This window comes from Gracilinanus agilis, chromosome 6 (assembly GCF_016433145.1).
Source record: "Gracilinanus agilis isolate LMUSP501 chromosome 6, AgileGrace, whole genome shotgun sequence".
Classification (NCBI taxonomy): Eukaryota; Metazoa; Chordata; class Mammalia; order Didelphimorphia; family Didelphidae; genus Gracilinanus; species Gracilinanus agilis.
Window position 1 is genome coordinate 132,576,898 of NC_058135.1, and position 12,210 is coordinate 132,589,107.

The window sequence follows — 12,210 nt, forward strand, 5'->3', positions numbered from 1 at the left end:
TATAATACTAATAAGTTTTGTTTGCCCTTTCAGTTGTAGAGTTCTCCCTTAGTCAATGGTTCTTTATCACAGGATGAGTCATTAATAAAAACAGTCACAAAAACAACAGTAAAAATGTGGATATGAGATTGGGAAAAGATGTATATCTGAGAGAGAGTAAGTTACAATGGAGAGGGCACTGGACTAGAAATCAGGAAGACCTGCGTTCAAATCCTACTTTAGATACTTAGTTGTTATATGAGTCTGGCCAAGTTACCTACTCTCCTTAATGCCTCATTTTACTCCTCTGTAACTGATAGGTTGGACTCAGTGGCCTCTAAGGTCCCTTCCTGCTCTAAATCTGTGCTCTTATGTTTCTATGACTTAAACAACTCAGGCAGTTTTAGTTTCTTATAATAAGAAAGCCATTTATAGTTTTTATAAGAAAGACATTTTTGTTGGTGTATTCCTAAAAAAAAGGCATACCTATTCACTGTTATTGGGTTTTTTTTAATAAAAATAAGTATTGATTCATGAGATTTACTAATATACATCCCATCTTAAACAGCTTTGTGATAAGCCTTGATTCAGCATCTGGTCCATCTGGAAATTGTCAAGCCTGTCCATTCGATTAAATTCCATTCAACAATTACGTAAGGCCTTACCAAGTTAGACACTTTAGACACTGGGGATTCAAAGACAATGAAAACTTCTCTCCTCTTACAATCAAAGGATTCAATCTGAGCCTCATAAAGGAGGGACCACCTGAATGGAGGCCTTAAAGAGAGAGCAAAGCAGTGTAAGAGAAACAGAGGGTGGAATACATTCTGGGCAAGGGAGACAGACTATATTAACAGAAAGGAAGATGGATGATGGAATGTTAGGTAAAGCTGCTTCGCATGAAGGCTGGGGTGGCTGGAACACAGAATGTGTAAGGGGACATAATGTAAAATCCATCAGGGAAGATAGACAGATCCAAGGTTATGAAGAGCTTTAAGTGAGCTGAGGAGTTTGTACATTATGTTTTCTTAAAAGCAATAGGGATTCACTTGAGCTTTTGGGGTAGGGGAGAGAGAACTGTGGGTTGTTTAGACAGATGAGGGATATGGCATTGTCAGGACCTACCTTAGTACAGAAAAAAGTTCAATTTCAGGATTTGAAGAATAAACAAAATTGGCTTTTAAGACTTTTTGTTGTTGTTTTTTGCTTTGATGACTTGTGATTTCATTGACATAAGGAACTTCTGGTAAGAAATTTTCCTTCGTCGATGCCGACAGGTAGCTGTTCTTCAGATTAGTCTTAGAGAGTTGACTAGGGCATTGACTTGCCCAGGATCACCCAGCTAATATGTGTTAGAGGAGGAGTTCTTAAAACCTGGGGTCAGTGGATCCCCTTTAGGTCTGTGGATAAATTAGAATCTGGCTTATGCAAACTTGGATGGGAGAAAAAAAATCTTTATTTTCACTACTCGCTAACTGAAATTCAGCATTTCCTCCAATTATGAATGTAGACAGCAATATGTAGGAATCCAAAAGCTTCACCAGATCATCGAAGGGGTCTGCCGCACAAAATAGGTTAAGTACTTGGTCCCAAAAGCTGCATTTGAACCCAGATTTTCCTTTGACTGCAAGGCCAGCTTTGTTTATCGACTCGACCAGGCTGCGCCCCAAACCATTTTTATTGAGTTGAGAATTCTTTTGTTCAAAGACAATTAAGTTAACAGAGCTGTTGGTGTGGGGTTTGTTTTATTTTTTAATTCAGTATACATTTTTTTCATTAATTTGATTCTTTTTTGACTGCTTATTAGTACTCATGGAATATTAACTAACTTGAAATTTTTAATTTGGTTACCATGTTTTTATGGGTATTTTTGTTGAGTCACTAATGGGGTTTTTTTGGTGATTAGTATTTTATTTTGTCATGGACCTCTGTGCTATGACTTTAACATCAATGCCTGAATAATCCATAATTTTCTCATTGTGGGTACTCCCTCCACCAACAAGGACCACTGTCCCTCCAACACCCTAGTGGACGAAAGCCATTCAGCACCTAGTGGTCATCTCCCTGCTGCTGAGTCCCTCTGTACTGAGCCAGACTGGTTCTCCAAGGACTACCTGGCATCAGCTCCCTATCTGAAACTTTTCCAGCTTTGGGGGAACTAATACAGCTTGTGCTCAGTGCAAGTATATCTTTACAGAGCTTGTAATCTGCACACACAAGGAGGAGTCAGAGAACTTTAGGGGAGCTATTCTCAATTCCATTTTGCAAATAAGCCAGTTCCTATCTATGGATCTTAATAGTTGCACTTATTAGAAAGCATTTTATATCAGTTTGTGTGCCCATTGTAGCTTCATTCAAATTCTCATCTTTGATAGTCATGTGACAGAAACTAAGGACTTGGGATGGGGGCAGGTGGAGGAGGAAACATCCTCTCCTGATGCTGATCAGCATTCATCTATCACTTATAGTTTATAGAATTTCCTGGGGCATAGAGAAGACTTATTCATGAAGGCAAGATTTGAAACCAGGTCTTCCTGACTCTGAGACCTCCCTCTCTATCTGCTATATCTGGTTTATACAGTCATATATATATATATATATAATCTGTTTTCATCTCTCCATTGATTTAACTTCCTTAATGCTTAAGTCAATGACACTTTTCTCCTATGAGTCTCACGGAAATTTCCAGGGAACTGTGGACCTCTTGCAATATTTATACCAAGAAACATTTATTACATTTAGTATTCTGATAAAGAAAGAAAAGATTGGCCTTCCACCAAGTAGATTCACAATCTAAATAATAAGTGTGGCTGGAATCATCTCTTTATAGTTGGATCTAGTCACAGAAATCATGGGTTTGAATCCTGTCTCTGACTTTTACTATCTGTGTGACCTTGATCAAGTCACTTAATTTTTAATCAGCCAGCTTCTATGTTTCCTCATTTATAAAGTGAGGGGGTTAGACTAGATTCTAAAGTCCTTTCAAATTCTAAAATTACAGTGTTCCTATTCATTATTACATTGATCTTTAATTAGCACCAACAAAATGCAGCAATACTTTAAATAGTCTAAACAAATATGACCCGCCTATGTGTATTATTATTTTTAAAATGTATGTTTTTGGATATTTTCAATATTTTTAAGATAAAATATATATGTTAATTTTAAAGAATTAATGAAGTCATGGTAGGTATTTAGAATAGTACCTGGAAGAGGGTTAAGAACTTAATAAATACTTTTGATTGATTAATCCTAGGATTTAGAGATGAAAGGGTCTTGGGAATCCCTCCAGTCCAACCCCTCCACTTTACAGATATGGAAATCAAGGCTCAGAGAGGTTAAGTAGTTTACCCAGGGGCACCCAGGCCAGTAAGTAATGGAAGCAGGATTTGAACCTAGCTCTATCTGACTCCAAGACTCACACTGCATGAGCTATCCCACTCTGCACCCTTTCATCATCCATTTTCTCATTTATCATCAGATTTATTTTGTATGTACTTTGTAAACTTATGTGTACATGTGTGTTATACCCTCTCACTGGGGCAGCTAGATGGTGCAGTGAATAGAACACTGAGTCTGGAGTCAGGACGACTCATCTTCCTGAACTCAGATCTGGCCTCAGACACTTCCTAGCAGTATGCCCGTAGGCAAGTCATTTAACCCCATTTGCCTCGGTTTCTGCATCTATAAAGTGAGCTAGAGAAGGAAGTGGCAAACCACTCCAGTATCTGTACCAAGAAAACGCCAAAAGGGGATCACAAAGTGTAGGACAGGACTAAAATGACTTGACAACAATAATAATTCTCACTGCAACATCAGCCTCTGAGGGCAGGGCTTGTTTTTCATTTTTCTTTTTTGTATGCATAGAGCCCCATACAGTGCCTTACATGTAGTAGACACATCAGAAATGTTTTTCAAATTTAATTTTTTAATTGAATTAATAGGGACCAAAAAAAGTTATGTGAGATCTGTGAAGTTTTTTAACATTAAAAAGGGATTTTTATATTTGAGATGGTTGGAAGCTATGAGTTTTACATTCTCATCTTCAATGGCTACATGACAGATATCCAGGCAAATGACAAAAACCCATGATTTCATCAGTGTAGAGAACTCCCAGAATGGAAATGCCCTCTGAAGATAGAGACCAACAACTCCTCTGCCATACTAGGCTGCCTTGGAGTCCTGAACTTAGTCACAGGACCCTGAATCTAAATTCTGACTCAACTAATTACTCTTGTATGTGACTTGGGCCAAGTCTCTTAGCTTTTCTTGGCCTCCATTTTGTCACCTATAAAATGAGGGGTAGGGATGGACTAGACGACTTGAAAGGTCTTTTGTGTCCCTAAATCTATGATGATACGATGGGCAGAAAATTCCTCAGCAACAGTCCCAACAGCTGACTCTAGCCCCAGTGGCTCAAAGTAAAGTACTAAAGCTACTACCTGGATTCTTCCAGAAATAGCACTATTTTTCTTTGGCCAAAATCATCCAGTGTTGTTTGTGGAGAACCTGGCTCTGAAGAGGAGTTCGGGAGCCCTAAGCTTTAAAAAGCCCAACATACAAAATCCTAAATTGACTAATTACATATGTGAGGTGCTGATTATGCAGTTTGCAAAAGAGATCTTCACTTTAAAAAGAATATTATATATTTATAAGAATTATAAAAATATATATAAATATACAAAATATATAAAAGAATATAAAAAAGAATTATATATTTAAAAGAATTATAAAATTCTTTGAAATACCAAACTACTTGAGTGCTTTTAAAGTGAACTCATTTATCCATTGTCTAGTCTCATCCCATTTTTCTGGGTGACAGATTTTCTGTAGTGGATAGTATTGTAAAAGGGAATTCTTAATCCCTTTCTTCTAATTTAACTGGAGACTTGGAGGTCCTTTTACCATAGAGATGTGTAAAGATATACCAGCCCATAGTGACCAGAGAGAGAGGAAGTGAGGTAAGAAGGGGATATAAAAGGCCAGTGCACCGACTGAGAGGGGCTTTTTGACCTTTTCTGGGTTGGGTCTTTGGTGGTTGGTTGTTGGGGATTGGTTGCTAGAATGTGGATTGGTGATTAGTTGGTAGTTGGGAGATTAGATAGATAGATAGATAGATAGATAGATAGATAGATAGATAGATAGATAGATTGATTGATTGATTGATTCTGTCTGGTGCTGAGCTGAAGGATGATCAGCTGGACTTTTTCTAATAGCAGTTATAGGGTAGCTAGTTAGGCAGTTTCTCTCTCTGTCTCTTTCCTATATTTCCCTCATTTTACTATATTCTCATTAAAACTAAAATTGTTAAAAGCTGCTCTCTTTTTTTTTTATCAAACTCCTAATTTAACCGTTACAGTATACATAAATCTTAATAGCGATAGAATTAGGGGGCAGCTGGGTAGCTCAGTGGATGGAGAGCCAGGCCTAGAGAGGGAGGTCGTAGGCTCAAATCTAGCCTCAGACCCTTCCTAGCTGTGTGACCCTGGACAAGTGACCTAACTCCCATTGCTTAACCTTTACTGCTCTTCTGCCTTGGAACTAGTACGCAGTATTGATTCTAAGATGGAAGATACGAGTTTGGGGGGAAAATTTGATATAAAATTAGGAATAAACTGTTCAAAGGTATAAGTTCCTTGAGAGTAGACACAGTTTTTCTCTTTCCCATTCCTAGTCTTATAAAAAGAAGGAAGATAAGAAAGAAAAAAGAAAGGAAGGAAGGGAAGAAGGGAAGAAGGAAGGGAGGGGAAAATGGAAGAAAGAAGGAACAGAGGAAAGGAGGGAGAAAGGGGTCACTTTTAAGGGTTTCTATGTGCCAATACTTTACTAAGCATTGGGAAATCAAAAAACAAAAGCAAAGACAGACCTTTTCCTCAAAGTGCTTATGAAAGAGAATGCTCTTGAGAATATGTAGGCCCCCAAGGGCAGTGAATCCACCCCAATCCTTGCAGTGAATAAGACTTTACCATGTATTATAAAATAAGTCTTTCTGTCTTCCCTCTGTGCCTTCAAAATAGTCATGGCACCAATAACTGCTTTAAATGCTGCCTTATCAAATGTAGCTGGAGGTGGGTTTGCATACAGGTTCTCAAAAGTCTATGCATAAGACTACCATTCATCTTATAATTATATATCCACAACCCACCGGTGAACAGTCAAAGGCAATCTTCTTTTTCTATAATAGGCAAAAACCTTCTTCAATATAAAAAACAATTGCATCTGATTTGTATTCCTACTTCTCTTCTCAATATCTAATTCCAGCCCAATCTAACAGTTGCAATTATCAGGAAATCTCGCCAGTGCCGAAGGAGCCAGGAGGGGGGACAAACTATAATTGGGGGCCGCATTTCTCTTTCAAAATCACAATTCATTTTAACTGCATGATTGCTTGAGAGAGGAAAGAGCAGGAAGTTAACTTGTTAAAATGAAAATGTCCTTAAATGACTTAAAATAACCCTTTTTGGTTGCAGTTTCATACCCTCACTCTTAAATGTCAGCCTGGGGAGTCCATGAAAGGGATGGAAGCTTCAGAAGATGATTAGCCCAGGGAGGAGGGGACTCAATTGTTTGGGCTCAGGGTAGTTATATATTTATATATATATATATATTTATATATATATATATATTTAACTCACTCTCCTTATGTCCATCTGGGATGCCAGTTATCATGAGATTTGATCAATTAAGGAATATAGAGAGTCCAAGATGATAAAGTCTCTAGAGAAAAGAGATCTAGACTGTCCTCCAGAGACTCAGAACCATAAACCTGGAAACATTGTCAATGGCTTTCTCTGTGAGCATTGTGCCTCCAATTTAGGTGAGTTATGGGAGAAGGAGATTGATTGAGTGGGTGGTCATCGACCTGGAAGTCCATCCATGCCACCTACGGGATGTGTAGGTTTCATAGGGAAATCACAGCTTCTTGGTACCTCATTCTCTTCATTTGTAAAATGTGTAGAGTGATCAGATGATGGTGAAGAGTAAAATTAGTAGGTGATCTCAAAATAAAAAATTAGTAGGCATACCAGAGAGGGGACAGCGAGGTGATGCAGTGTGCTAGGAATCAGGAAGTCTCATCATCTTGAGTTCAAATCCAGCCTCAGACACTTACTAGCCATGTGACATTGGGCAAGTCACTTAACCTCATTTGCCTCAGTTTTATCATCTGCAAAATGAGCTGGAGAAAGAAATGACAAACCAATCCAGTATCTTTCCCCAGAAAATGACAAAACAGGTCGTGAAGAGCCAGTCAGAACTGAAACGACCATGCAACAAATGTGTATCTGAGACAATTGGTTATAAATGGAAAAAGCACAGATTGCCAAGTCAGAAAATGGAAGTTTAAAGCTTGCCTCTTTCACTTATGAGTATGATCCTGATAAGCAACTTAACCTCTCTAGCTATAGTTTTCTCAATAATAAAATGAGGAGAATTGAACTAAATCTCTCCTTAGGGTCCCTTGGAATTCTAAATTTGTGTTCTTTTAATCCCAGGGGGCTTTTGAACACTTTCCTATTCTCAATTTCTATCCTATGTAGAACTGAGTCTATTAAGCCTTCTGCAAAATGGGAATAACCATTTGTTTTCAACCCAGAAGTGTTTGTTAAGTGCCTACTATATGCTGTGAAAACAAGAGAGATAAGACATGGACCCCACATGCAAGGAACTTATAGGTATATCCCCTCCATATCGCTGAGGTTAGGGGCAAAGTGCCCCCACAGTCTGGAAAATCTGCATAAAAGTTGTGGGCCCTTCCTTCCTACTAGAGAAGAGGTCTAAATTTTTTTTTCTTTCATGAGATGTTAAGAATAGCTTTTTGTATGTTTGGAGTTCAGTATGCATTTCTGAGTTACTAAACTTTTTCTGTGTCATCTTCAGGCCTTTGTGTGTATCCTCTGAAGCTTCTGCAAGACTCCACTGAAATTCCCATTTAATTTCTTATGTCAACCCAAGATATAGCAAAACTGTGATGGGGAAACTCTCAAGGTGGAAGGGATATCTGCAGTTGGGGGGGTGGAGGTAAAATTTGTACCTAAATAACTAGAAAGATAAAGAGTACAATGTAATTAAAGGGATAAAGAGTGCTCTGAGAAATCTGAGAAAGGGGTGTCATTCTAACCTTCTAGAAACCAGGAAAAGCTTCATAGAAGAGGTAGCACTTGAGCTGGGCTTTCTAGAAAGGATTATAAGATTATTGAATTTGAGCGAGAAGAGGTCAAAAGTGGCCATCTAGTTATACCCCTTCACTTTACGGAGGAGGAGACTGAGCCCTGCAGAGCTAAAGTGATTTGCTCAAGGTTAACAGATAATAAAGGGAGGGGGAGGTATAGCATTTATATAGCACCTGCTATGTGCCAAGCACCATGCTATGTCCACTTACTTTATTTATTTATTTGTTTGTTTGTTTATTTGTTTGTTTTTAAAACTTTACCTTCCATCTTGGAATCAATATTCTGTATTGGTTACAAGGCAGAAGAGTGGTAAGGGTAGGCAATGGGGGTCAAGTGACTTGGCCAGGGTCACACAGCTAGGAAGTGTCTGAGGCCAGATTTGAACCTAGGACCTCCCATCTCTAGACCTGGCTCTCAATCCACTGAGCCACCCATATGCCCCCCTATATTCACTTTATATTTGATCTTCCCAGTAACTCTGAAAGGTAGATAATTGTTATTGTCCTTATTTTATAGTTAAGAAAACTGAAGCAAACAGGGTTAAGTGATTTGCCCAGGGCCTTGCAGCTAATAAGTATCTGTAGCCAGATTTGAACTTGAGTCTTTCTGACTTCATACCCAACAGATACACACACACACACACACACACACACACACACACACACACACACATATATATATATTTGCCCCAGGTATGAAGTAGCAGCACCAAGGTCTTAATGCAGGTGCTCAGATACTAAAGCATTACCCTCTCCAATGAGCACCATGTTGCCTCTGAAGGAAATGGGATGGGCAGAGCTGGGGTAGAAGGAGAGAAGGACACTGGAGCCCCTCTAGAGCATTGGAAACAGCTCAAGCAAAGGCATGGATGGACACAAGAAATGTGTGGTGCAGCTCCACTCTTTTGGGCTCAAATCAACTGCTTCAGTTCCATTTATCGCCAACACATAAACTTTTTAATGAATAGTAAGTGCAAACATTGATAATAGGAGCACAGAAGGAACTGAACAGGTACCTTTTCTGCTTGGGAAGATGAGCTGTCAGTCCAAAGAGTGAAAAGATGATAAAATTCCTATTTTGGTACTTCCACCAGCCATACTTCCATTAAGTGGTAGGGAAATACTACCGGCCTAGATCCAAACTTCTTTAGAACTAAGTAGAATCATTTGAGAGTTACCATAACCCAAAAATATATTACTTGGGAAAGATAGCTATCTCAGTGGATAGAGTACCAGACCTGGAATCAGGAGGATCTGGGTTCAAATGTAGCTTCAGACACTTCCTACCTATGTGACCCTAGAGAAATCACCTAACTCCCATTGCCTAGCCCTTACCATTCTTCTGCCTTAGAATTGAAATTAAGACAAAAGATAAAAGTTCGGGGGCAGCCAGGGAGCTCAGTGGATTGAGAGCCAGGCCTAGAGACAAGAAGTCCTGGGTTCAAATCTGGCCTCAAATAATTCCTAGCTGTGTGACCCTGGACACATTACTTAATCCCATTGCCCTTACCACTATTCTGCCTTGGAGCTGATAAGCAGTATTGATTCTAAGAAAAAGAAGGTAAGGGCTTAAAAAGAAGTATGGGTTAAAAAACTGTATTACCCAAGAGGAAATAGGGTGATGAGCAGGGCCACTAGGAGAAAAAAATAAGAGAATATAAAAAGTGTCATCTAAGGTGTCTGTTTTCCCCCAGTTCTTCTTGTTTCATCTTCTACAGAGGCATGCTCCCTTCCTCCTGCAGCTGACAAATTTAGGATTATTGTCCTGAGCTTCCTCCCTGACTGGTCCTATATCCCACCATGGGATCAGTGGCCTCATCTCAGGGTATACTTGCTTCTCCCAGTGGCTAAATCTCCAGACCAATTCCTCCCCTCCCCATTGTCAGCTAATGTATTGTCTATCAATGTAGAAATCTCTGTGACCCACAATATACTTCTTTCTTCAGTGGATCTATGCAAGATTGTCCCAGGCACAGAAAATAGCTAGTTATGGCTCCAGTAATAAGATGCTTCAAAATTAGATTGATTATAGATTAAGATCTGGAAGGTACCCCAAAGCCTATCTAGTCCCACCCCTTCATTGTTCTAATGAGGAATTGGAGTCCAGTGTGATTAAACTTGCCCAAAGTCCCACAGCAAATCAGTGGAAGGAAAAGATTTAAATCCGTGTCCTCTGATTACAAAACTTCTTATCCCACTTTATTGTGCTGTTCTTTGGATTAGCGAGTCATAATGTATCACTTTGTGGCCTCTCCACCTTGATAGATTTGATACTCTTCTTTCATAGTTTTCAAGAACTCAACATGTTGTTGTTCAGTTGTTTGCAGCCTTGTCCAATTCTTCTTGACCCCTTTGGGGGTTTTCTTGCAAAGATACTGGAGTGGTTTGCTATTTCCTTTTCCAGTTCATCTTACAGATGAGGAAACTGAGGCAAACAAGATTAAGTGATGTATCCAGAATGATACAACTAGTCAACATCTGAACTCAGATTTAAATTCAGATCTTCCTGCCTCCAAGTCTGGCCTCCAACCACTGTGCCACCTAGCCTCCTCCAGAAAGTCTTCATCTTGTTTGATAATGAATTTGCTCATTGTTGTCCTTCTCCAGGTTCACAAGAGGATGTCAAAAAGACCTAACTAGGATATTTGCATTCCTATGACCTTAAAAAATGTTTTTGGAGCTAGAATAGGGCTAGGGCTTTTCTTTCATAAAGGGTATCCTGGACAAGAAAACCCTATCCACAAACCTGTGGTTCCCAGGGTCAGCCAACTAGACCCTGTAGGCCACTTCTGGTCAGCTGCCTCCTTTTGTGCTATGGGCCTATGAAATAAGAATGGTTTTTACATTTTTAGGCAAAGGGCTTTTATTATATTTTTAAAATGTAAAACACTCTTCTGCCTTGGAGCCAACACACCGTATTGACTCCAAGATGGAAGGTAAGGGTTTAAATTTAAAAAGAAAAAGAAAAAAATGTAAAAACCATCTTTAGCTCACTGGCCATATAAAAACAAGTGAGCCATATTCGGTCTGCTCCTGACTAGAGCACTGCAAAATTAAATTAAACTTGCCCAAAATAGCATCGAACTCCAAGTCTTCCCGACTCCAAAGCCAAGTCTCTATCCCCTAGCCACCCTTCCTCTGTCAGAACTAACTGGCTGCATGTGACCTAATGGACAAATTCTTCATTTTCCCCTTCTAGGTGAACAAGAGCCAGCAGTGAGCAGCGATTCAGACATCTCGTTGATCATGGCCATGGAAGTTGGACTCTCTGATGTGGAGCTTTCCACTGACCAAGACTGTGAAGAGGTGAAATCCTGAAACACTGAGCAGAGACAAAGGGGGACGGTCGGGCTCCAGGGGGAGGGCGAAGGGGCGAGCCCCAGGCCTCCCTCCATCATACACCTCCAGACCACCACCACCACAGCTTCCGTGTGCTCCATTCGGGGATGGTCCACGAAAAGCAATACATAGAGTTGCATCCACTTGGACGCCATCTCAGCATCTCTCCATCAGTCCACGACGTTGGCAGCTTGGAAGTCGAAAGCGGATTTCTTTTCCACCACCCCCAAGCGTTCAAGGCCCCGGGCTTCAGCGGCTCAGAAAACAGCGCCTGAAGGACAGCCTCGAGAGTTCCATTTCCCTCCTTATTCTCCCTCTCCCCTGGGCGGCTCTGCTTTGGGGGCGGCTGGGAGTGCTGTTGGCTTTTTATTCAGTGTTGCTGTTTGTTGTCCTTGCTGTTTTTTAAGGGTATCTGTAATTCGCTCGACATCTGCACCGCCGTCCTCTTCCTTTGGTTCCCTTCAGCTTATCCCTCCCTCATTCTTGTCTGGAAGCAGCCAGCACCTGCTCCGATCCGATTTCTCAGATTTCTGGCCTTGACATTTCACCGTGAAGCGTATGCTCGGCTCTGACAAGAACCGGTGCCTCGGCCCCTCGGAACCGTCCGAACCAGCTTTCACTAAGATTTTCAGCCCTCCCGAGTGAGTCCTGAAAATCCCATGTGCCAGAGGCCTCCCCCTCCCTCTCCTGGCTGGCCAGGGCCTCGCTCGCTTCAGCTGCGT

The 12,210-nt window shown here is 40.4% G+C and overlaps 1 protein-coding gene across 1 annotated transcript in view; it reads left to right on the top strand.

Moving 5' to 3' along the window:
- The window catches only part of RNF150 (ring finger protein 150), a 370,527-nt gene extending 358,689 nt beyond the window's left edge, over nt 1-11,838 (top strand). Inside the window, exon 7 of the mRNA XM_044680530.1 lies at nt 11,349-11,838. Coding sequence (XP_044536465.1) covers nt 11,349-11,467 — 119 coding nt within the window. The 3' untranslated portion in view covers nt 11,468-11,838. The remainder of the gene's footprint in view (nt 1-11,348) is intronic.
- Nucleotides 11,839-12,210: the final 372 nt, after the last annotated feature.